Below are 26,997 nucleotides of genomic sequence, written 5' to 3'. Positions count from 1 at the left end.
TGTGTTCCATGTCCATTTATAGGTTGGACAAGACTCAACCCAGACCAACTGCCTCAAGAAGATGAGGAGAACTTCATTCTAAATTTGGTGCCGTGTGGTTCACCCATCCAAGAACCAGCACACCAGGCTCCACCCATCCAGGAACCAGCACACCAGGCTCCACCCATCCAGGAACCAGCACACCTGGCTCTTTCCAGCCACACACCACCACACACAGCTCCACCCATTCAGGAACCAGCACACCAGGCTCCACCCATCCAGGAACCAGCACACCTGGCTCTTTCCAGCCACACACCACCACATACAGCTCCACCCATTCAGGAACCAGCACACCAGGCTCCACCCATCCAGGAACCAGCACACCTGGCTCTTTCCAGCCACACACCACCACACACAGCTCCACCCATTCAGGAACCAGCACACCAGGCTCCACCCATCCAGGAACCAGCACACCTGGCTCTTTCCAGCCACACACCACCATATACAGCTCCACCCATCCAGGAACCAGCACACCTGGCTCTTTCCAGCCACACACCACCATATACAGCTCCACCCATCCAGGAACCAGCACACCTGGCTCTTTCCAGCCACACACCACCACATACAGCTCCACCCATTCAGGAACCAGCACACCAGGCTCCACCCATCCAGGAACCAGCACACCTGGCTCTTTCCAGCCACACACCACCACACACAGCTCCACCCATTCAGGAACCAGCACACCAGGCTCCACCCATCCAGGAACCAGCACACCTGGCTCTTTCCAGCCACACACCACCATATACAGCTCCACCCATCCAGGAACCAGCACACCTGGCTCTTTCCAGCCACACACCACCATATACAGCTCCACCCATCCAGGAACCAGCACACCTGGCTCTTTCCAGCCACACACCACCACATACAGCTCCACCCATTCAGAAACCAGCACACCAGGCTCCACTCATCCAGGAACCAGCACACCATGTCTCAGCTGTGCAGCCACCACTGCGGGGTCCAAAGCAACGTAAAAGGCTACAAAAAATTAAAGGTGTGTTTTAGTCTATGCACGGCATGTTTTACCCCTGCATAATTGTCATGAAGTTAATGTGATTTTTGTAAACCCTCCAAACATTATTGATTTATTATGGATCTGATCCAGAATTGCAATTATACTGTATACCTAGATACTATATTATTTTATTGTTTTTTAAATAATAATTTAATTGATGGTTCTTTACACATCCCTGCTTCATGTAATTAGAGAGATGCAAAGTTAAAGTCCCAGTGTAAAGAATACCAGTGCTTAAAATTAATAAAACAAGATTATCAAAATAGTCACATATTTATTTTATGTAACATGATTAAACAATTAATCAACAAATAGTTTCAGATCTAGCTGTAGATGGTGCACTGAGAAAAAGGGGCAGTGCTTAGGATCTCAATTATAATTTACCCTTACTTTGACATATCTGTGGGCTAACACTTGATGAAGGTTGTCCCTCTTTCTTCTGTTCCAACCCATAGCCTGTCGCGTTAGCATGTTCACTCTTCCTAATGAAAACAATGCACCCACAAGCCAGAAAGTATGATTTCACATACAAAAGGCAAAAAGAGAAACCCAACAGACATGCCTAAACCCTATCACTAAAAGTTAGTTGAACGGGTAATTACCTTGAAGTAATACAATGTTAACTTTCGTAAGAACAGAACAGAGAAACTTTGTTTTTTTATTTCCCTGTAAAAACACAATTAAGTATTTACTTATTATTTATTTAGGTTATGACAGCATGAAGTATAAGTGCAACACTAACCAGCCTTTGTCATGTATTTTGTGACAAGTGCTGCCCTGGAGAGAAAGCTGTTCACCTATAAAGAAAATAATACAATAAAATGTTGGTCTCCATTACATAAAAATATTACCTACACACCATAGATCTTGTGGTTGTGGTTTAACAGTGTAATGTATTATCCTAGGAATTTGGGACCCCTTACACATGCATGAACAACTGAACTGCCTATTATTTATTTTAACTCATACATAAAGGATGTACTTTAACCCTCACACCAGGCTTGTTACTTAGATGGCAAATAGATGACAAATAAGTACCTTTTGGTGTTATGGATTCTATTAAGACTCTTTGTAGCCATAGCTAAAATACTGACAATAATACCATACCTGCTCCACTTCCTCTCCCACCGTGTTTCCTGCTCCATCCTGGCTTCTGCCACCCCATCTCACCTGCAACACAGAGTGAGAAGCATTATGTAGCAGTACTTCAGAAGTTTTGATATAACATCATCCAATCAGGCATAACATGCACAAATGTAAAAATAATCCTTTGCATTGAAGATTGCTTGAATGTTATATCTACATTAATGCATACAATTATCTCTAAAACATCTCATAACACAATCTTTTTATTTTGCGGGGGAAAACAAAATCCATGTCCTATAAATTTGAACAAGCAGCTGAAAAGCAGTTGGTTAAAGATAACACACAGCATGCTTTATTATCCGACCCATTATTATTTCCCTATAGCTACAGCCATACCAGACTTAAAGTTATTACATGTACCTCGCATTTTGCTGTATGGGCTTTGGCATGCATAACGCTCAGAAATGGCCTCATTTCTGTCAATGGCAGAAGCTCTGGTAAACCCTCTGCTACTTTGTTAAGGTAGGGCCAGTACCTAAAAAGCAGGAGCAGCATCATGTGAGTGTAACAAAGATCCATTTTTAATTGAAATCTAAAATCACTGTAAAGCTGAGAAACAAGACATTTTAATCATGGAGTTGGATTTGCAATATGACAATGAGGATTACCTGCATGTAACATCCATACAGAAGAAGGTAACATTTGCCTTCTTTGACATCTCTCTTTGAAGAAACATCGGGTAAGCAAATATTTCTCCACGATAATGGTTCAGTCCTCGTAAGAGAAACCCATGTCTGATAAATCAGAAGAAAATCTAGTGGTTAGACTCCCTCCGAAACTTTTGTCCGTCATAAAAAAAAATTCGAATCAGGTTCGATTTTCTGCGTTTTTCAGTAGCAAGCAGTTTGACTGGTGTTTTGACAATTCAGAGCCACAGAATCATGAATATGAAAAAACGCATGTGAAAATTTCAGACTCAGTGTGCAAGGACCTTAAGACTTGGATTACCATTAAAACTCAAATATCAGACTCAAAAATCATACACAAACTCATACATACCTGCAAACTGCAACTTGAATGCCCTCCTCATCTATCTGAGCACCAGACTTTTTTGACATCTCTCTGCCAGCGGTGAACTTGGCAGTACCGCACACAGCACTTTCATTTGCCTATAAAGTCAGTTTATAACACATTTTAAGATACATAAAAACACAAAAACATCTATATAAACAACTATTATAAAAAAAAAAAAAAAAAAATCTAATGTTCGTACACTTCTCATGTTGCCTCTGACAAGGTCAACAAAGGTAGCAACTTCCTCGTCCTTGGCCAGGAACAAGCCCTCATATATGGCTGGCTCCTCAGTCCTGTCCATGATAAGATAACATGCATCAGTAATAAAAATCACAAGTACTACATTTACTATTTGTTAAAATGTAAGTTATGATCACTCAAAGACAACCCAAAGAGCTACTGTGTGTGTTAGACAAGTCTAAAATAAACTTCTGAAAAATACCTATACCTACCCTTTTGACTTGCTGAAGCGGTAATGTTTTCGGTTTCCATCAGAGCAGACAGCCAACATGTCTGGAGAACATGCTGGACACTCAAAATGATGGACCTGGCACATATCCTCTTCTTTGTATTGACAGAAGGTAAACTCAAAAAAGCTTCGCTGAAATGTATCAGCACAGATACTACCTGTCTGTATATTAAGAAATGATCGGTTAGGTTATTTTTTGAAGCAATGCCCACAATTAAATATTAGGTATATAGTAATATAATTTTGTTTGTTATATGTTTTTAGTGATATTTAGGCAGATTTACCCTTCCAGCTTGTACAGATCTGTGCTCCAACATTTTCAGGAAGGCCTGCCTGGACATGGCTGGTGCCGTCACCTTCATATGTTCAAAAGAGGTGAAGACATCAAACTTGTATAGGGTCTGGCAGCTGGTGCTAGCTGGCCAGTACCGATAAGTGAGCAGGTCCTTCACCTCGGGAGTCCATTCTGCAGAGCATGATGAACAGGATTTCCGAGGCAAGCAGACATCGTATCGTCCTGTGAACAAGTGAATATACTGTAGTAAAGACTAAAATAATTTCAGTAATTAAATTGCAACAGATTGCCTTCTACACAGAGATACAAATATATGGTATATTAGCTATTTGACATGGCATTTGGGCAACGCTTTGCTTTGCACACAGTGGTAAAGTTCTAGTACAATAATGCACAGAAAGGAGGGCTTTCAGAACAACATACCATTGATGGTAACCACAGAAATATGCTTCCCTGGAGTGATTGTGAAGTCATGAGTGCATTCACAAATTGACCTTGGTGCAGGAACAGGCAGTTGACATACTGCAAAACAGAAAGAATTTATGAAGGGTGTATTTACAGCTTCTCCTCAGTCCTTTAGATGCATTTCCCAAAACGCTAACCTCATTTTCAAAATAGTGCTTTAAAACACAACCATTAATCAAAACTGGCCACACCACTATACCACCTGTAATTGTCACTATGTAGAAACAAGTAAATGCTTAAACACATTTATTAAGATGCAATTGACTTAGCTGGTCAAAGATATGCTGGTCAGAACTGTCAAAACCAATCATACTTTGTTATTCAGCTATTAAATTTCACATTTGCACTTTAGAGTTTTGAGAATAATCTTAGAATAAGATTAGCATTTTAGAAAAAAAAAATGTCTAAGCCATTTAGAAACACTGTTAAATATAAACATGTGCCAAACTACAAAAACATTTGGGGAATTACACTATAAGTATGAGACAATTTGATATAATAATCATTTTAGCATACTTTGTTCACAAAACTGAGGCTGGCCATTTTCATTCACCACCACAGCAGTTGTAGGGGGAATGGGCTCAAGAAATCCATGGAACACAGCCTCTCTGTCATGGAAGACATTTCTCTTGTGGGCCTCCATGTCACAGGTAGAACAGAGGTACTCCATGTCCAGTGGTACACAGTCCAGGCACCTAATCACAGCTTCTACAGCACAGCATCTGTGACAATTTTGGACCAATACTCTCTCGGCTGAGAGCTTTGCATCAAAAAGCATAGGCCTAGCATTTTTCATTCTCACATCTGTGAGAAGCTGCCTTTGTTCCCAAGCAGAAACCATTCTGTCTGTTCCCTCCGGAACCTGGTCTGCAGTTATGGTGTCCCTTAACTCTTGGAGTCTTGTTTCTAAAAAACAAAAATATACATTCACTTGTCCTTAAAAGGTCTATACTCATGATTATGATCACACACAAGTATATATCACAAGTATATATCAGGGAACACATGTTAGGTAAAAACTGTTAGCCTGAATGCACTGTAAGTCACTTTGGATAAAAACGTCTGCTAAATGCATACATTTAATTTAATTTAATTTAATTTAATATATGAGTTATACTGTAAGTCTGTAATGGAACTAACAAAACATAATGCTTGATTATGATTAAATAAATGGTGGGAATTGGAAAAACTGTAGGTGTAGTGTTACTACTGTAACACTCAGTATCCTCACCAAGACTTGCCAACTCTTGATCTTCTATCTGAAGGCCTTCCTCATGCACTGGATCCCTTCTTCTGGATTGAGAAGCAGCTGCAGAGACAGTCATTTTACTTAACCCTTTGATCAATATAACATGAAACCAATTCATTTCAAAATGAAAATATTCCATGAGGACTGGAGGCAGGGAAACTAAGCAAAAGATATTAAAACACAACACAAGTAAGGATTATCAGTCACATGCTCTTAAAATATCTTATATATTAGTGAGAAAATTTTTCACAAACATTGCAACACCATTATGTCAAAGTGGTATCTGACTCAATTTATAATACGTGTAACCACCAAAGCACTATTTAATGAATTATGTTTATTCTTAGATACAGTAATCATGTTTTAGTAAAGAACAAACCCGATCCAGGGCAGTGGGTTTCCCGACGTTTCTCACGCCTGCCTGTGACCAGTGGATTAGTGAGGGATCTCTTCCTGCTTTTTCTCGTTTTTCTTTGAGGAAAGGCAGGGTTTTTCTTGGCCATGGCAGCCTATATATTTGCAGAACACTTATACCAGCAGCATTTATAATTGTGCATTACTCAGTAGTTGCATAAAAGGGTAACCCTTTTCATCACATCTATAAACAGCAATAGCAATTAGTATTTTCAGACTTAGGTATTTGGTTCTCATGACAAGCCTTACCCTGGCATCATGGAGATAAGCATCACTAATTAATGCTGCCATGTGGATCCTTGCATCATTGGGATCATCAAAGACCCTGATGTCAGAATTGAGGGACATCACATACAAATAGAAACAATACAGACACAATAAAAAAAAAAAAAAAAAAAATGAAAAAATAGAGAAAGAGAGTGATCTAAAGAGACAAGTGAGAAAGAGAGAGAGAGAGAGAGAGAGTGGCTCTTAAAAGTGCCGTTGTTTTGATTTGTGTGTGTGAATGTGTGTGTGTTGTTGAAGTCAAAAAGTGTTGCAATAAAGCTGTAAAACAGGAAAAAAGCAAAGGATTATTAGAATAGCCTTTGTGGTAAATGAGCATTTCTTAATTGTTAGGACAGATTAATTGTAATTATTAATTAAATATTAATCAACCACTACGTACAATACAAATCAATCCTTACTGTACAAATATCAGATTTGACACAAGCAAGTACATACACAAATCTATTTTTTTAGGCCTACAAATAATGGAAACAGTGGTCTTCATGGTAACAACTGCTCTCTCTTCTCAATGTCACACATAACTAAAGTCACAATTACCCTCAATTATCTCATGATGATTTCATTGTCTTCTAAAATGGCAAAGTCTTACAAAAGTATGGCACCATAGTGTCACAGGACATTCTATCTATATCTCTCTATTTAATTATGCACTGATTATACAGGTATGAACGGTCATTGACAGTCGCACTGAGCAGTCAAATCCTCTGGAAAGACTCCAGGTCCACTTTTTTATTCCAGTCCATCCCTGATTCCGGTAACGTTAATTCCCCTTAGTTACACTTCTGACATTTACTTTGCACTTTGAATAAAACTTTAACCACTGCAACAACTCGTTGTTAATTGTTGTCTTCACAACACATGGACAAATACATGAGTTTAAACTGATTTTGGTAGCTGTGGTTAGCAGTGCCGGGGACAGCGACGGGTAGCCGTGTAAATGAAAATGCAACACTAGCAAATTCAACCTAATCTCCAGGGTTGAACGCTACACAGATCGGGCTACAACTAAAGAAATAACAGAAAAAAGGTTTTGCGTACTTTTTAACAAACAAACACCCATTGGGTTGAGATACTTACTGTAGTCGATTGGCGGGTGAAATGAGTGGTGAAAGTGATTATGGGTATGAAGCGTGCGTTACGGTGCGTAACGTGACGTGACATATCGTTGCCGTGGTAAGCACTGAAAGTTTTCTGATTCGTAAGAATAATTATTAATAATATTCGCTGCTATGACAGAAAATACATTTGAAAATCATAAAATATCGTAAAGGGTTTAATAACGTAAAGGGAACAATCTATTTAACACTGTCTCGGGCCATTCTTTAAAGCTACTCCATCTATAAATTGATAGTTATATCACAAACAATTTACTGTTATTTAGACAACAAAAATAGCAACAAATTCACTATAATAAATTATAAAAGGAGGACGTTTCGTAAACTAGAAAACAACATTTACCGCCGCCCACTGTGTGACGTTGTTGAACCAGGGAATCCGTGTGTCCACCACGACAAATTAGCCTCATTGACTTTGTATGTGTGTTGTTTCCGTGGTGCCGACACGTAATTTCAACACATTTCGTGCCACCACCACGTATATCGGGATTAAGGGTTCGTGTTCATTTCCTGTTATTTGCAACCACACTTTTGGTGTTATCTTACTGCCTACACTTCTAAATATTAACAAAATAAAGAGCCACCAAAGCATAATTTGATGAAAGGATAGCATGTTTTAATCATGGAACAGTAACCAAGTAAGATAGGATAGCATTGTTAGTATTGTTAGCTTGTTAGCATATACTCCGACTGCATTTTATTTGTTATTTATTACCATCACACTTATGTAATTTTTTATGTAACTGAAACATGCTCCGAACTTCATCTAAGCAAAAGATACATGTGTATGAACAAAATTCATAATTCTTGCACGATTACTGTGAACGTATTCAAAGCGCTGCTAGCGATTGCAAAAATAGCAGCAGATGGACGGAAATAATCTGTCGGTTTTTATTTAATTTTTAAACTTTATTTTAATGTTTTGTGTGTGGGATGTCTATAATTAGTTAACTAGAGAAGCTATCTATTCTTTACATTATGTTTTCCTTATCCTTGTAGTTCAAAGGCTGACTTTGTACAGAAGCAAATTATTCAATCTTTAAGAAAATGTAAGTTTGCCTATTGTTTGTTCAAGAATTAATTCACTAAAAAGCTTATTATTTACTCAACCTTATGCTGTCTTAAACTCATAGGACTTTCTCTTGGAGGACAAATGAAGATATTGTCCTGGAGAACTGATGTCTGTTTTGCCCATATGGAAGGCCAGTGGCTCCAAAAGGAACATAAGGGTATGATTAATTACCAGTAATTTTGTCTGATATCAAAATATCGGACCAAACAACCATAAATTAGAACCTGGAACTGCAAAATTCAAAATTGTTTTCACCCAAACAAATTGAAACACTTCAGAAAACTGGCTAAATCATGCAATTAATTACCTTTATCCTCCATTTACTGTATATCTGTTGGTATTAAAGTTTGGTCCCTATTTTCTTTTGCATTGTAGGGACAAACAGACATCACATCTCCATTAAATATCATCTATCGCATCATCAGAGTTTAAATCAGCATACTGGTAAGTAAATAGGAAAATTATCAGTTTTGAATTCTACTCTGAGTAAAATAGTTTTATTGCCTCTGTAGAACATTGCAACAAGTAGCACATTAGTTTTTGTTGTTGTTGTTGTTGATCATTTTAAATTGTTTTCTTTACTAATAGATGTCTGCTACTCCTTCTGACCTTGAGAAAATGGGTAACCTGCCTGTGACTCCTAGCTTGATCCTTCTTGGTAAGTATATGTCTGCATTTAGTTTCACTAAAACAAAGCTACTACATTAGTTTCTATGACTTGTGCAGTGTATTCCGAGGCTTCAGTCAAAGGAGAACTCCACTTCCAGAACAACAATTTACAAATAATTTACTCACTCCCTTGTTATCCAAGATGTTCATGTCTTTCTGTCTTCAGTCGTACAGAAATTATGGTTTTTGAAGAAAGCATTTAATGATTTTTCTCCATATAATGGCCTTCATTGGTGCCCTGATTTTGAACCTCTAAAATGTAGTTTAAATGCAGCTTCAAAGGGCTCTAAATGATCCCAGCCGAGGAAGAAGGGTCTTTGACCGAAATGATCAGTCATTTTTTTCAAAAAATAAAAATGCATACTTTTTAAGCACAAAAGCTTGTGTAGCACAGGCTCTGGGATGTGCGTCCACGATGCTATGAATTAGTGATGGGTCGTTCTTGAGCGATTTGTTCATTTAAAACAAATCTTTAATGTGACTCGGGAAGAATGAGTCGTCTCAGGGAGTGATTCGTTCAGTCGCGCATGCGCAACATCCTGTTAGATTCTGCACTGGAATTAGTTCACCTGTTCATCTTATGGGGCTGTCACGTGATGAACGAACGACTCAAACCTGAAAACTTGTCAGATAAGAGGTGAGGTAAGCTAATCATAGACTAAAGACCCAGGTAAACAATGAATGAATCTTTTCTGTTTCTTATAGCATTATAGTTTTGTCTTGTTTGTAGTGTGATCAACGTTTGTGTAAGCAGTAGATGTGTTAGGGAAGTGACATGTAACATTTTAATTATATTTTGCTAAAATGAACGAAATGAACAAAATGACTCGAAAAAAGGTTTGTTTATTTTGCTGAACGAGACTCAAAGGTCTGAGTCGGTAAAATGATCCGAACTTCCCATCACTACTATGAATCACGTCTAAGTTCATTGTCTGTGTATTCCGGCTCAAAAAGAGAAAAACTCTGTCTTATTTTTCTCCTATAACTTTAGAATCATCTGATATCGTTGTACCTTTTTGTTTGTAAACAGCGTTTGACTTACTTGCACTTTCTTAGTCTTTGCACGTTCGCACTGGGTCTGTAGTTAAAGCGTGACCTTTCGATGTAGTGTTGTGAATGCGCATCTCAGAGCCTGTGCAACACGAACTTTGGTGTTTAAAACGTATACAAAGTTTTATTTTCCAAAAAAAAATGACCAATCTTTACGCTAGATTCTTCCTCGGCTTGGATCGTTCAGAGTCCTTTGAAGCTGCATTTAAACATAAGAAAAATCCTGAAATGCTTTCCTTAAAACACATAATTTCTTTACAACTGAAGACAGAAAGACATGAACATCTTGGATGACAAGGGGGTGAGTAAATTATTTGTGAATTGTTGTTCTGGAAGTGGACTTCTTTAATTATCGGCTAGTTTTTAGTTAGAAAGTTCAATTTGACCAAATCAAATTATACACAAGAATATGTTCTGAAGCTTTTCTCCTCTAATTTTTCAGATACTTTATTGGAATAAATCCAGAAAAGAGGACCAAAGCTGCATGGAGAAAAGAGGTGTCTAAAATAACTGGAAAAACTGCAAAAGAAGACCCAAGATGATGAAGAAGAACATCAGTCCAGAAGTATCTCATCCTTAACTCAACCTTATGCTGTCTCAAACCAGTAGGACTTTCTCTTAGAGGACAAATTAAGATATTGTCATAAAGAAATGTTTGCCCATACAATGGAAGACAAATGGGAACCAAACATTTGAGCTCCAAAAGGAACATAAAGGTACGATTAATTAAAGACACTAGTCATTTCATTTGATATCTTTTATAAACCATTTGTTAAAAAAAAAAAAAAAAGCTGGTGTTCACTGAAGCCTAATTTGAGAGTACATTTGTATTTTATGAATAAATAAAGACTTATGCATGTTTGTATGTTAGTATGCATGCCTGTTTTAGGGAATATTGTAAAAGTTTATCTAGTGTTATATCAGAATAAAATAACAAAACCTAACTGGACTTTGTTCTTTTTGTAATAGTCAAATAGAAAATGCAGGGTATAATGTGCATTGAAAATTGAGATCATGGAGTTATGAGTAGTATGTATTTTAACAGATACAGTATACTGTAGATGACAAAACAGCATTTTGCTGTTAATTTCAAAAACAGTAGCACATTGTATTTTTACAGTAAAATGATGGCAACCACAGCTGCCAGTAGATTACCGTTTTTTTTACAGGGATTTTTTTTTTACAGTGTAATATGTAATTTAACACATATATGCTGCTAAATTACAGTTGTATACTGTAGATGACAAAACGGCATTTTGCAGTTAATTTCAAAAACAGTAGCACACTGTATTTTTACAGTATAATGCTGGCAACCACAGCTGCCAGTAGATTACTGTTTTTTTACAGGGACATTTTTTACAGTGTAGGTGGCGGGAGTTATGAAAATATGGGATACAGATAGGAATAAAGCTGTTCTGATAATAAACAGAAAAAGAAAGAGTAAATCGGATGAAGTGTCTGCGACAGGGGATGAACTGTAGAAGAAACTAAAGAGGAATATAAAGTGTTTGCAAAACGTATGCATGAAGGAGACTCGTTTGAAGGTATACAGTTGACAAAAACGCTAGGAAACTGGTGAAATAAAGAGTGCTAAAATTCTAAGAAATGGATCATTGCTGAATATTTGTAGGGATGCAAAACAGAAAGGGGAAGTAATCAGAATGAACAGGATAAATGGAAAGAAAGTGGAATGTTCTATGGCTAATGGCAAGACATTTGTAAAAGGGCTTGTCACAGGAATCCCAGTAAACATATCGCTAGAAAATGTAAAACAAAATATAACAAATGCAAATGTAAGTGGTCAAACGTCTAAAAAACAAACAGGAACGGAAGTGTAAGTGACAGCAAGTGTATATGTATATATGTATATGTATATTTATTCCTTACAATTTATTATATAGGTCTTTATGCGTGTAATATCTGCTCATCTTTATTGACGATTTTCTTTATGATTGTTACCACTAATGCTGGACTTATGACATGAAATATCCTGAGTGGACAGTATGGCGGTGCATGGTCCACGGTTGCTATGGTAACTGTAAGCCGCAAGGAAGAGACTGTCATTACTGGAGCGGCTCAGCTTTGAACAACAATGCAATTTTGACCGTCTCATTATTTCTGTCACATAGGTGGGTAAATTCTGTCAAAAAGTCTATACAATGTCAAGAGACTATGTTACTTAAGTGTATCTAGCAGTTACGTTTGGTAAAGTGCGGTTTAAGAGTTAATTAATAGCGGAGATTGTATCCGCTCGTCATAACGGCCGTTAACGGTCCGGGTGTGTTATTTATTAACTTCAGAGTTAACAAAAATGCTCCAGCACGCTGAAATCCCATACTACTGTTGCGTTTTTTTCTATTAAAGTTTACAAAAGGGGTATTACTAATTATTTCGTTTTGTATGAATACAGTATTGGTTAAAAATATTTGTCATACTCATCAGATGTGTTTATTTTTGTATTACAGAGAGCTAGCTCAGTTCAAATGAATGATACTTTGATTAATACATTTAATGTTTATATGGACGTTTGGGCAAATGCTTAATTGTTATGAAGCTTACAGAAACACTCTGATATGTTTATGTCAGTTTATGTGGACTAAGTATTAATTAGATTCCAGTAATATGTTTTATGGATGTACTGTATAAAAAGTAAAAGCATAAAGAAAAAGCCAAGACAAGAGTTTGGTTATGCAGAAAACACTGTTTATTGATTTTGCTGGATCACATGTAAAGACTTCAAGAATCATTATTGCTGTATGGAGATATTAATGAAGTTACAAGACATTGTGATTAAATGATTGTAATAAAGTCATTACTAGAGCGGCTCAGCTTTGAACAACAACGCAACTGTATTGACCGTCTCATTATTCCTGTCACATAGATTTCACTCCAGTACTGCCAACTGGACAGTGGGCGTGCTACATATAGGTACCTCCTCCACTTAGATGTTTCAAATGTCAGAGGTTTGTACATGTTGTGGCGGTTTGCAAGGGAAAACAAAGATGTGGTAAATGTAGTGGAGAACACGAGTATGGCAAATGTGAAGAGGGCGCAAAGCAGAAATGTTGTAATTGTGGAGGGGAACATAGTCCAGCGTATCGTGGCTGTGAAGTTAGAAAGAGACAGGCTGAAGTACAAAGAATCAAGGTGGTTCAGGGAATCAGCCTTGCAGAGACAGCAAAGAAGGTTTCAGGAAGGTTTCACAAAACAAAATATAGTATGCACAAAGAAATAGGAAAATGTCAAGGATGTGTTGAAACAAAAGACTCTGATAGTGAAGAAATGAAAGGATCAAAATAATTGTCAGATCAGCAGGGAAGTATCTAGATGTAAAAGGGTTGCGATGGGAAACAGTTAGAAAAGCTCTCAGTGAGGAAACACAATCCTCTCAGACATCATCTTAATGGTGCTGTTCATTCTACAGTGGAATGCAAGGAGCCTAATTGCAAATGGTCAACAGTTTAAGAAGTATATTGATAATTTAGTAGAAAAACCTCATGTAATATGTATACAGGGGACATGGTTAAAACCACTGTTGGATAATGTAGTTAAAAGAGACTTGGCAGAGGAGTAGGAGTAGCGACATTTATACAGATTTTTTTTTTTCTTTTTTATTTAGGTTAGTATAAATAAATTCAAATAATGAGTCCATTAAAAGTATGATATGGACTGAAAAAGGTTGTATAGATATTATTAATTATTACAATCCATGTGAAAAATTGAAAAAAAAAAAAAAAAAAAAAAAAAAAAAAGCATTTTAGAAGATGTTGTGTTTTTAATTCACATAATTCATTGTGGGGGAGTAATAGTACTGATGCAAATGACCTACTTATTGATGATAAACATTTAGTATGTATTAATAATGGAGAAGGAACAAGATATAATAATATACATAATACAGAAGCAGTACTTGACCTAACATTTGTATCTGGTTCAATAGCGGTGATCAGCACATGGAGTGTGTCTAAAGATACTACTGTAGGGAGTGACCATTACCCGATAGTGACTAAAGTTGGCACAAAAATTTGTTTTGAAAAGGAAAAGGGAACTTCTAGATGGAAGCTGGAGAATGTAAATTGGAAAGCTTTTAAAGAAATTTGTGAAAAACGACTGGACAAATTCAAGACATGGGGACATAAAATGTATCGATTTTTTCCACTTCATATAGTTAATCAATATCACACAACAAGTGCCGTTTTCTTCTCCAAAAATTACCATCTTTACAAATGTGATATATATATATATATATATATATATATATATATATATATATATATATATATATATATATATATATATATATATATATTCCTTACAATTTATTATATAGGTCTTTATGCATGTAATATCTGCTCATCTTTATTGACGATTTTCTTTATGATTGTTACAACTAATGCTGGACTTACGACATGAAATATCCTGAGTGGACAGTATGGCGGTGCATGGTCCACGGTTGCTATGGTAACGGTAAGCCGCAAGAAAGAGACTCATTACTGGAGCCGCTCAGCTTTGAACAACAATGCAATTTTGACCGTCTCATTATTTCTGTCACATAGGTGGGTGAATTCTGTCAAAAATGTATATATATATATTTTTACAACAGTTCAATAGACAAGAATTAAGAGACTTACGTTTTAGACATTTTACGTGTTGCCTGTTTTTGCTCTATTGGTGTTTATTCTTGATCCTTCTTCAATGAGGCTGAAAAACATTAGATTAGGTAACATTAGGTAACAAAAATCAGTCCAAACACAGCTACAGCACTGTTTTGCGCTCCCTTCAGTGTGTCGGTTTTCTGAGGAAAACGGTTTACGCTATTTCAGGTAATTGTAAAATCCACTTGACACCGTTTGTTTGAGCAACATATTTACAGAACTATATCTGAATTGTTTTTATGAGGTTCGGTGCTATATGTATATCTGCTAACAGTTATATTTAAAGAGAGTTTTATTTAAATCGATTATCATCTCTTCACATAGAAAACGTTGAGAAGTAAAATTAAAATTCGTACTATATTCGGATTCATTTGGGTTTCTACCAGCAAATACTGAGTTTAAATTGAGATGATCTGCTGCTGATTCTGAATGGATTGTTTACTGGGTGTTTATAGCCTAAGGCTCATCAATATTATCAGAGCTGCTGAAAATCCTCTTTATTTCATGTCAGTAGATCATGTTTTCCCCTTATTCATTATGCTGATGTTTTCAGATCGGTAAATTGGCACATTAAGCTCTTTTTTTCTTTTTTTTTTTTTTTTTTTGTGCTGTCAACAGACTTAGGCAAACAACACAATCAGCTATTGTGACATCACAAGATGCATCACAACAGCATTTTTTTCATTAATCTGTGTTAAACCATGTTTCATATAAAACAAACAAATTAAAACAAACAAATTAAGTCAGTCTCAGTTTATTGGTGGTCTATTTGGTATCTTGCAAATTTGTAAAAATATATTTCTATGTGTGTTTATTTTGCACTTTTTAAATTTGTACATTGTTTATATTTGGTATCTTTTAATTGTATGTGTTGTTTTCTATATGTCTGTGTCTGTATATTAATGAGAGAAAAGATAAATAATATTACATAATGGATTTATTGATTTTTTTTTCAGTCTACAAGTACAAGCACACAAGCATCAGGAAAAAAAAAGTGAAATCTACAAAGACCGACTGTATTGAAGGACAGTGAGAACATGACAGATCAGAAACAGACTGAAGAACAAACAGGTTGGTGTTTATTCTTGATCCTTCTTCAATGAGGCTGAAAAACATTCGATTAGGTAACATTAGGTTATAAAACAGTTCATCGGATTTGTTTGTAGTAAGAAAAAAAACACAAATCAATGAATAAAAATAATATGGTGAGAGCGCATTGTTATAGTGTGAAAGTAGATGAATATAATGCGTGACAGTGACTCTCTCCACTTACACGGATTTCCTTTGTTCTCGCACAAAACTGGACGCACTTAAACCGTGTTTTTCCTCTCGCTCAAACTGTGTCCTGTGCATTCGCAAATCTCTATGTGCTCATCAGTGGCGTAGGCATGGGAGGGGCAATTCCATGTGTAGCTGGGGAGGTGATTAGTAGTGGAGGGCGTGTCAATGCAGGTAGTTTGAGTTTTTAAGAGGGCATTTGAAAGGACGCCTGGAGACGGGTATATATATATATATATATATATATATATTATTATTATTATTTTTTTTATATATTATTATTATTTTTTTTTTTTTTTTTTTTTTTTTTTTTTTTACCAAAAAAAATAAAACCCTGTTTAACTTGCGCATTTAGGTCTGTATGTTACTGTACTGATGTGCTTTAATAGAAATTTGAAGGAAATCGCTATGTTCATCCACCACATATAAGGGGTGCGCCTAAAAGTAAAATTAGATTTTTATTCGACGGTATTTCATGTTTTCAAATGAGAGATCAAAGACTGCCCATTATTTAATTGATGTCAACAGTAAGTATTTTGTAGAAAGATGGAGGCCTGTCTGAAAAGTAAATAAACTCACTTTGTCTAAACAGCGATGATTTTTGGATTTATAAGGGCTTGATTTATGATGTCTGGACGCTTCAGCACTGTGTCACGTCCGTAACATTTTAAAAATTAAGTTTATATCATACCGTAATTATTAATGCATAATAATTCACTTCCATTTTTTTCCTGATAATGAAACAACTTAAAATCAGTTCGAAACTGACTTTATTTATGTAAATTCAAAATAAACGTTCTGCTATTGTAAAATAATGAAAACGAACAGGATGTGCTTTCTGCCGTCTCTGAACTGGAGCGTGTCTCCAAAAAGAACCAAAACTCAGCATGTGTGTCTCACATAGAGAAATATATCTACAGAAAGCTTGAAATGTCTACTTTTAAAAAAAAAAAAAAAAAAAAAAAAAAAAAAAAACGAAATTAAATACTCCCTGATTATGTCTGAATTGCATTTCTCTCTAAAGGTGCAACGAGTAGGCTACTGTGGAGATGAGAGTTAGCACTGTGAGTTTCATCTTGCAGCCGACAAGAAAACATTAGTTTATTAATAAATAAATAAAAATATCTCCTTTTTCTACACATTAATAATCATAAGGCTACTTTTGCCTGTGCTCTGAGGCAAACTTTATACGTGTGCTTGAGCGCAAAATATATTGAAGGTTATTTTGGATTAGTAGGCCTATTGATTTAATATAAATGCGCGATTAGGTTAATAGCCTAATGGCTTGAACGACTAGTTAACTAGAAAAAATCTTTAGCGTGGGGCACCCCTATTAAATACCCACAACAGCTCTATTGCAGTTTTGAAAGTAATTTTATAGGCGTTTTTATAGTCGAATGAATTCCGCTTTTCAGATCGGTGACGTTTAATTTAACACTGATTTTTCCTGTGGAACACAAAAACGAAAATTTAAATCAAATTAACATTTCATGCTTTGTAAATAGCCAACCCTTCTCCATTCGGCAGATATTGTTGCTTTTAGTTTGTGCATTGCAGTTCGCAGAAAGTTTACAAAATATATTGTCTCCCAGACACGCATGTGTTTTTCCCTCATTTAAAATATAAAACAGTTTTATAGACTGATACTTTTCTGATGTCTGGACTCTATTTTATAAAGAGATGGTTCAATATATTGGTAATAAATATAATTTAGAAGAATTTATATTTCAGGTTTTGACTGCAAATGTCACGTCCGTAATGCTGGAATTGCTCAATTAAAGATTCATTTTTGATTGTCAAAAGAATTCCAGGTTCAGTTTCCTCTCAGCCAATTTTATTTTGTGTGCTTTACAGAGAGATGCATGTGTGCATTCACAGAAAAGGACAAAATACAAACATAAAAGATATACAGTAAAACAAAGTACAATAATGTAACAGGACTCGTCAGAAGCGTGGGTAGATCCAAACACGAGCTTTATTGTACAGATCGTGGTCAAGACAGGCAGGTTCAGACACCAGCAAACAGTCACATCCAGGGCAAGACAAAAGTGTAATCCAATAAACAGGCAGAAGGTCAAAATACTAGTGAGCAGTCCAAAGTAACAGTTGAACAAAGCTATGAATCATGTATATATTCATTATTCACACATTATATAAATCTACTTTTGAGGTACAATAATGCGCTTTTGACATTTGACAGTAAAATGACGCCGTAAATGAAGAGATCCCTGTGGATTTTCACGCTGAGCCTGAACTGCAGAATCAACAGGAGAAACAATGGAAGATTCATTCTTCCTTTCATCTCTGATAGACCAACATCTTCACTTTAGTTTTGAAAACATTCATTATATATAGTCAAGCTTCATTTATTGTTACAACAAATGTGAATGTTACTGAACATGCACACAATCACATCGCTGAAGCTCACTGGTGCCATCTTGTGCACCTAACGGATGATCAAACTGTAGTTTCTGTAGTTTTCACTACATAAACAAGGGTTTGTGCCCATATTTTTAATATAAATCATTGCACCTCATCTTATAAAAAATATTTTAATTTTGCATAGTCTCTTTTACTTCACATTTCTCTGATTTATTTTATGATTTATTAGGTTGGCCTGAGAAAGCCCAACCTACTGATGTAACGGGGAGTGAGAGGCGAGAGGCGAGCGGATCCATTCGCGAGCTTTTATTAACAGGACGAGACAAAGACATGGTCGTACAGGCAGGGTCAAAACAGGAGCAAACAGGTAAATCACAGGCAACACATAGAGAATAATCCAATAACACGAGCGAGAGTCCAGAAGGCAGGCGGCGAACGGTCGAAACGGGTAAGCCAGGCGAGGGAACTTAACACAGGGAACTAGGGAACCAGGGAACTAGGAAACGCTAACAACAACAATGATAACAACAACAACACTCTGTGGATTGTATGGGGAAAGTCCGGGGCTTTTATAGTGTGCCTGATTGGCTACAGGAGGCAACGCAATCGGCGCGATGGGTGATGGGAGTAGTAGTCCGGGGTGCAAAGTAACAGTCTGTGTATAATGACAGGGTGAGAGCGACCTCTGCCGGTGAGCGGACCGCAGGACAACGACCAGATTCGTGACATAGCCCCCCCCCCAAGGAGCGGCTTCCAGACGCTCCAACCAAAAAACAGTCCTGGGAAGCAGTGGGAGGGCCAGGAGACTGAGGCAGAATCGGCAGGGCAGAAGCCCTCCAGGGCGGAGCCGGAGGCGGAGCAGGAGGTGCAGGAGCCCTCCAGGGCGGCGCAGGAGGCGGAGCAGAAGCCCTCCAGTGCGGAGCAGGAGGCGGAGCAGGAGGCGCAGTAGCCCTCCAGGGCGGAGCAGGAGCCCTCCAGGGCGGTGCAGGAGGCAGAGCAGGAGGCGCAGAAGCCCTCCAGGGCGGAGCCGGAAGCAGAGCAGGAGGCGCAGGAGCCCTCCAGGGTGGAGCTGGAGGCAGTGCAGGAGGCGCCGGAGCCCTCCAGGGCGGAGCAGGAGGTGCAGGAGCCCTCCAGGACAGAGCAGGAGGTGCAGGGGCCCTCCAGGGTGGAGCCGGAGGCCGAGCAGGAGCCGCAGGAGCCCTCCAGAGCAGAGCAGGAACCCGCGTCATGGACTGGGACCTGGGGAGATCAGGGACAGAGGAGGCAGAGAGAATAGGGAGAGAAGCAGAGAGACCAAAGGATAACGCCGCCTCCATAGGAGGTTCTACAGCCGACGCTGACACCTCTGGAGGCATTGGCAAAGCTTCTCTGACGGAAGAGGCCTCTGGAGCGGACTTGAGACCAGACGGGACCTCTGGAGCAGACTTGAGACCAGACGGGACCTCTGGAGCAGACCTGAGGCCAGACGGGACCTCTGGAACAGACTTGAGACCAGACGGGACCTCTGGAGCAGACTTGTGAACAGACGTGACCTCTGGAGTGTAGTGTGCGGCCCACATACTAAGAATGGTGATCGCCATCACACTGGCAGACATGATGTGACAAGGCTCTGGGTGGTCAGACGAGACGTGACTTGACTCTGGGTGGTCAAACGAGACGTGACTTGACTCTGGGCTGTCAGTCGGGACGTGACTTGACTCTGGGCCGTCAGGCGGGACGTGACTTGACTCTGGGCCGTCAGGTGGGCCGTCAGGGCATGAGTTGACTCTGTTGCTTGACCGGACTTGGTAGCTTGACTTGACCCTGGGGTAGCAGCCGCGACGTGAAGGGGCGCCATTTTAGCTGCCCATACAGCCATTAGGGGTGAATCCAGCACGTGGGCCATCATGACCACAGGCGGCGTCCGAGTGCTGGCCGAGAGTTCTGGGATGGCGGCCATCTTGTGGCATGGCTTGGAGACAGCGGCCATCTTGACAGTACTTGGCTCTGGCATGGTGACAGGCTCTGGCGTGGCAGCCATCTTGTCAGTGCTTGGCTCAGGAAAGATGGCTGTAACATGACTTGAGACAGGAGCGACAGCTGTAATTTGACTTGACACAGGAACAACAGCTCTGACTTGACTTGACACTGGAACAGTAGCCGTAGCTGGACTTGACACCGGAACAGCAGCTGTAACTTGACTTGACTTGGAAACTCGACTTGACTCTGGAAATGCAGCTGTAAATTGACTTGACTCAGGAAACACAGCTGCAACTTGAATTGACTTGGAAACTTGACTTGACTCAGGAAACGCAGCTGCAACTTTTTTCGCCGCCATTTTGTGCACGGGCTCTGTTGTTGCCGCCAGGGTATGAACGCGCTCCGGCAACACTATTCAAACTCCAACAAAAATGCTAGCAACTGGCTAATCATATTAGAAACGTGCTAGCAACCTGCTAATCATGATAAAAACATGCTAACAACTTGATAATCATGTTAAAAACATGCTAGCAACATACTAGGAACTTGTTAATCAAGCTAGAAACATGCTAGTAACATGCTTATCATGTTAGAAACATACTAATGTTGTGGAGCAAAGTTGATGAATTTTCTCAATGAAGTCAATGAAGCTCGAGAAGCAGAGTTCCAGATGTCAAAATAAGACTTTATTGAACAAAGCAACAAAGCCAAGACAACGGTCACCGCATCTAGTCCCCGTCTGTCCGGGTATCCATTCTTATACCCATCCATGCTCACCAAAATTGGTAATTCCGGTTTTTTATTGGTTATGCCTGTCTGGTTCGCCACAATTAATTACTAGCCCACCTGGCCCATTTTTAATGGTGGAATTTGGCTAGATCAGCCATTTTTAAAAATAACCTTTATTCCGCCATCTCCGACTGGTTGGAGATGGTCACATGGGACATACATCAAACCTGTTTACATGTATCTGTCATATATTGGAATTCACCCGAAGTTCATAGGTTAGCTTAAGTTCACTGGTATGGTCCAGTAGGGTTGGGCATCGTTTTAATTTGAACGATTCTGATTCCGATTCCGATTCTTCCTTTCGATTTCGGTTCTTTTAGATTCTCAATTCCGATTCTTTGTGGGCTGGAGTCAAAACGTCACAGGCTCATTTGATTTCACAGAGGATAATTTTATTTTGATTCAATATGAGTTTTAGTTTTAGGAGCTGCAGCCCATGTAGGAGAAAATTAGGAATGCCTCTGCACCAGACCAAAAAACAGATTTATATATGCAGAACTTGCACCCTGGTCTGGACTCTTTGTACATGTATAAACTTAATTCATTAAAAACAGTTCTTGTTCAGAAATATGAGCATGTCTGCCTTCTCAGGCTGTATCCGTGAACGTTCAGCACAGATTGTGTCACCGGCAGTTGAGAAAACCCGTTCACTAGGTGTAGAGGAGGCCTGAACACACAAATACGAAAAGGCTATGTTTGACATTAAAGGATAAGTCATGCACTGGTTCCACCACCAGGCAGGAGGGTCATCAGACGTAAAGGTTGGTGGTGTCTCCTTATACATCTGCATCTCCTTCTCTGCATGGTCCTGGATGGACATGGTCCTCCTCTGTGATGACCTCTTTTCTGCATCGTCATCGGCAAAAAGCTCCTCCAATGGAGACTTTCTTGGATGTTTTCTTGGAGGTTGTTGCTGCAAAAACAAAGAATAGACTTATTCACTAAAAGAAAAACATCTACTTAAGGCAGAGGCTAAGATCCTGAATATAATATTTCAGCATTTCTGTGCTTACATTCTCATCTTCCTCCTCCACTTCATCATTATCATGCCTTTTCTCTGACCACATTGTTCTGACATCACTACCTTCTCCACAATCATCCTCTGTTGACTAATAACATAATAAATAACATAATTGGTATTTATAGACCAAATATTTTAATGGCTGAATTGGAGACATTAAATGTTTGAGCTTCAATGACATTATATAACCTGCTTGTGCTCAGAATCTGTCATCATCTGTCTCTTGATTCGGTCCCAGACACCGACAGAGTCATCATCACAATCCATATTTTGTTTGAAGCGTGGGTCTAATGCTGTTGCCACTTCAAGAAAGTTCCTGATATCCTCGCTCTGTAAAATAAAAATGTTATTTAAATATACAATAAGGTCACAGGAATAGAATTATTTAATGTATTGTTCTTTAATGAAAGTTCACCTAATTTTTACCTGATATCGCTTGGACAAGTTTGCCCAAACTTGCTTCTTGAGATTGGATACAAATACTGTGTCTCCCTCAACAACAGTAAAGTGCATCTCTAGCTTTTTGAGAATTGGCAGGATCTGACCACATGTGGGGTTCTTTTCCGTTGAAACGCAAAGTGTGGAAGTGTAAAGAACTCTCATCAAGTTGATGAAGTCCTCTGCCTTCCTGAAGTCTTCATCACTCAGCCGGGCAAGTCTGTGTGTGACAATTAGGATACATTTTATAATATAAAATTAATAGTTATTTTTGCTTACACTTTTATCTATTTATCACTTTGTTTTACTACACTTTTACTAATTATCTAACATTAGACTCTCACTTGAAGTTAACTGAATCTTGAGCTGCTTAGTGTTTTATTCATCTTGTGTATTGGTGCTGTGCTGTATAAATACATTGAGTAGGATACCCAGATTTCCATCTATCCTATCTAGCTCTATCTGTCCCTCTCCATATTCTTTCTCAGCCGTTGATCCAAGCTGGCTGCTTGAATTGCAGGGTATTGCTCTAGGAATCTCTCCATCATAAGGTAGAGAGAGTTCCATCGAGTTCTCACATCAAGTGTGAGTGAGTGTTGCGGCAGCTCTGACACACAATAAAATCACAAATACAAAGAAACAAATGATAGTATATAACATCACCATACAACATTTATGTGATTTAGTTACATTCAGACATCAGCTATTGTTGTACTATTTGAAAAAAATAAATGCATGCAAAATTTACGTTACTAAAAAAGGCATTTTAATTATATAGCATTCATTGTGGTCAAATGAAACAAATTTAGTGATTCTTACTGAGGAGATCTTGCTTCTCTCGCAGAACAATCTTTGCCATCGAGGACCTCTTCATCCACACAAAGATGGTACGGATCTTTGCAGTCCACTGAGTCACTGCAGACAGGGAGGCAAGGCAAGACTGAGTGTATGAGCAAAGCAGCCAAGTTTCACAAACTGTAGTCTTTATGTGGCTATGTCCATATTTGCTGCATTATCCACAGTAGCAGCCACTACTTTGTCAAAAATGCCATATTCTTTCAGGATGTCACCGATCTCCTCTGCCACGGCATGTCCGGTCTGGGCTGTGTAGACAGCTTTGGTTTGCAGCACTTTTTGCTTCATTTTGCCCTCCACTAAATAGTGTGCTGTGACAGTTAGGTAGTGGTCTTGAGCAATGCTAGTCCAAGAGTCACAAGTGAGGGCAACAGAGTGGACATCAGCAAGCTCAGAGATTACATTAGATTTTTCTATCTTGTACCAAGTTGGGATTAACTGGTTTGCCAAATAGTCTCTGGTAGGGGGGGTGTACTTGGGGTTGATAGAATGGATCATATCCCTGTGAACATAAAAACGCATAATGATAGGACCTAACATAGGTTGGGAAGCAAGATTTCTATCTTAACTCTTCGATTAACATTAACAGTTACCTGAACGTCGGGGATTCTACATCAGAGAAGGGATGCAGTCTTTTCACCACATATGCGGTAACTTTTCTGTGGCACTCTTCCACTTTCTCCACTGGCATTTTCCCCTGCTTTGCTGCCAATGTGAATGGAGTTTCACAACGAGTCTCCACCGGTTTAGCATTAGCAGCAGTAATATTAGGACTGCTACTAGCGTGGGCAATTTGCATAACGCTACATTCATCTACGAGGGAAAAAAATATTTCAGTAACGTTGTTGTTCACCAAATTTGGTCAAGCGCTTTATTGTTAAACTACAATCACTTACCTGATTGTTGTGACGAGGTAACGTTACTAACGTTGGTTAGCGCAGGGTTGCCCGAGGAGGACGAGACAGTGGACCTGCGCAGCACGTCAAACACGCTACACTCCTTAATTTGTACATCATGCAGGCGTAGGTGTTTCGTCATATTCGTAGTGCATCCTCCCGTGCAAGATATCATTTTGTCACATGTGTTGCACTGTGCCGACCCAGGCTTTTTTAGTGTGAAATAAAGCCACACTTTTGAGCGCCGCTTACCGTGCTCCATAGCTGCAACTGAACAAGCGCGCAGCAAGCACTTCCGGAAATACGGTGGCCACAATGGAAACCAAAACTTGCGTGTTTGGAACCGATGATCGGAATCGAAAACAAATTTTCTAAACAATTCCAATGGCATCGTTATTTTTTTAACGGTTCCAAGTTGGAACCGGTTCTCGATGCCCAACCCTATGGTCCAGTGGAAATCACCGGTGCTGCCTGACAGCATACACATGAGACTCTTAGTCTGTGTTAAGACATCCAGTATTGTAACAATAAGCATTTTAATCATTCCATAGATTACTGTTGTGACCATACATTACGTGTTTAAGTAAAATAATACCATATTGAGTAAAATAGCATAATATATTTTAAAAATACACAATATAATTCCCCCCTCTGAGACTTTACCAAGTCTCACCTCTAAGCCCTTTACCCAGAGTGCAACACCATGAGTCCACCTCTGCTTTCTTCTATCCATCCTTAGACCAATATCGGTCCGTCAATTCCTCTTATCAAATGGCTTCTTCATAATGTTGCACTCCAGAGGAAGTCAGACCCAAACATCTCTTCCCACAATTGACTAGGAAAGAGTAAAAGAATCCGCTTCCCTATCTATACAATCCTGGGGGTCCGTAAACAATAACTCAACATTATGTATCAAAGCATGTGCGTGAAATGTCTTAGCCTTGCCCATGGTTGTCATGGTTATGTAGAATACATGAATGATTAGTCAAATGGTTATACTTAATAAATTCAGAGAAATGTATAATGCACTGGTTTATCCTTCGGTGCCAGAGGAACTCCAGACATTCCTGGTAGCCTGGAGCGCTATCTGGTTACACAGTCCATCGCTGCCAGAGGAGCCTTCAGGCAGATCGCATTGCCTTCTAGCACTATCTGGTGTTGGAGTAGATAGTGGGTTTTTAAACCTCCAGTTGAATCTACTCTTGTTGCTAAGCACTGATGTGCTCGTCGGTCCTTTCTTTTGCTTCTTTACTTTCCCAGTGTTAAAAAGGAAACATACTATATACTGATAATATATGTTAGATAATTCAAAAGAATAAGTAAAAAAATACATTCTTTCCATATCGTCCCCTTTCTCTGGTTGCATTGTCTCGTACCACGGACAATGACCTGCTTATGACCTTCTGCGTCCCCTCTCTTCCCAAAAAGTAATCACAGTTTACATTTGATTTATGAAAAGAATAAATGACACAATAATACATGATTCAAAGACAAACTAAATGACTTCAGGAAGGGGCATATGCCAAAGTAAAATACATAACACCCTCTAACTTCCTGCCTACTCTATCCTTATACTCTAAGAATGCTACATAATACAAAGAAAAATACAAAGAGAACACTAACTCCCTCTCTATCAAAAGTTACAATAAAATGTAAAAATAAAAAATGAAAATAAATGGCACCCCTTCCCTACCACTCTATTGTTCTTTTGGGAAGGTTTTACACAATTTCGTCCAGCTCATCCAGTCCAGGACCCACTGTATGTACGCTGGTACACCCAATGTCAACTCCTGATGGCTTTACTGACACATTGATCATCTGTTTGGCTGCAGCACTGGCCAGCATTGATCTGAGAAAAGGCACAACACAACAGAACAGCAAAAGAAATACAACAATAGCAACAGCCATTATGATTCCCACTTTAGTCAACCATTCTCCCCAAGCCCCAAAAAGTGAGTCAAACCATTCCCACGTATGCATGTCCGTTCCAGCGTTCTCAGTCACTTCATCTCTCAGGTTTTTCAGTTTCTCCATTGCTCTGGTGAAAGATCCATCTGGGGCTGTATTATTTGGAATATAAGTGCAACAATCAGCACCGAACATTACACAAACACCTCCTTTCTCAGCTAACAGCCAGTTCAGTGCTTGTCTGTTTTGCCAGGCCATTTTACTTGTAGGACCTAATTGTTCTCCCAGGGCTTTTAATGCATCATCAGTGTAGTTAATGAATCTCTGCTGATTGTAATAGATATAGTTTATCCATTCTGTGTTCTTATTCGGGGTTATCCATACAAGTATGGATTCAAATCCAGACTTTACTTCATCTCTGGCTTTATACTCTTGTGGGATTCCTCTTGGTTGGCCAATTGAGTCTAAGTACACATTTGGGTCTGTTTCATAGGCTCTTTTTACTCTGTGTCTTTTTGG

General features: G+C 38.7%; 3 protein-coding genes across 5 annotated transcripts in view; 1 reads left to right on the top strand and 2 right to left on the bottom strand.

Moving 5' to 3' along the window:
* Positions 1-6,485, bottom strand: part of LOC127158221 (uncharacterized) — a 35,124-nt gene extending 28,639 nt beyond the window's left edge. Inside the window, exons 1-13 of the mRNA XM_051101370.1 lie at positions 6,353-6,485; positions 6,069-6,198; positions 5,672-5,749; positions 4,957-5,346; positions 4,399-4,497; positions 3,965-4,197; positions 3,664-3,842; positions 3,411-3,504; positions 3,197-3,306; positions 2,806-2,931; positions 2,558-2,672; positions 2,159-2,221; positions 1,794-1,848 (exon numbers count right to left, since the gene is read on the bottom strand). Of these exons, the coding sequence (XP_050957327.1) occupies positions 1,794-1,848; positions 2,159-2,221; positions 2,558-2,672; positions 2,806-2,931; positions 3,197-3,306; positions 3,411-3,504; positions 3,664-3,842; positions 3,965-4,197; positions 4,399-4,497; positions 4,957-5,346; positions 5,672-5,749; positions 6,069-6,198; positions 6,353-6,451 (1,771 nt within the window). The 5' untranslated portion in view covers positions 6,452-6,485. The remainder of the gene's footprint in view (positions 1-1,793; positions 1,849-2,158; positions 2,222-2,557; positions 2,673-2,805; positions 2,932-3,196; positions 3,307-3,410; positions 3,505-3,663; positions 3,843-3,964; positions 4,198-4,398; positions 4,498-4,956; positions 5,347-5,671; positions 5,750-6,068; positions 6,199-6,352) is intronic.
* On the bottom strand, positions 45-1,021 carry LOC127158222 (glutamine-rich protein 2-like). 3 transcript variants are annotated; one of them, XM_051101372.1, is made up of 3 exons: positions 334-1,021; positions 244-273; positions 45-183 (listed from the first exon to the last, which is right to left on the bottom strand). In XM_051101372.1, exons 1-3 carry the CDS (start codon positions 839-841, stop codon positions 74-76), a joined length of 648 nt encoding a protein of 215 aa, XP_050957329.1. In that variant the 5' UTR covers positions 842-1,021; the 3' UTR covers positions 45-73. The 3 variants fall into 3 exon arrangements, with proteins under 3 accessions (XP_050957329.1, XP_050957328.1, XP_050957330.1); XM_051101371.1 differs by having other exon boundaries at positions 244-1,021; XM_051101373.1 differs by lacking the exon at positions 244-273.
* Positions 6,486-13,213: 6,728 nt separating the features above from the next.
* The window catches only part of LOC127158225 (zinc finger protein 239), a 30,709-nt gene continuing 16,925 nt past the window's right edge, over positions 13,214-26,997 (top strand). The window contains exons 1-3 of the mRNA XM_051101374.1: positions 13,214-13,260; positions 15,909-16,023; positions 18,842-18,979. Of these exons, the coding sequence (XP_050957331.1) occupies positions 15,990-16,023; positions 18,842-18,979 (172 nt within the window). The 5' untranslated portion in view covers positions 13,214-13,260; positions 15,909-15,989. The remainder of the gene's footprint in view (positions 13,261-15,908; positions 16,024-18,841; positions 18,980-26,997) is intronic.

The sequence above is a fragment of the Labeo rohita genome, unplaced genomic scaffold (assembly GCF_022985175.1).
Source record: "Labeo rohita strain BAU-BD-2019 unplaced genomic scaffold, IGBB_LRoh.1.0 scaffold_140, whole genome shotgun sequence".
Classification (NCBI taxonomy): Eukaryota; Metazoa; Chordata; class Actinopteri; order Cypriniformes; family Cyprinidae; genus Labeo; species Labeo rohita.
This window is presented reverse-complemented; position numbering and strand designations above follow the sequence as displayed.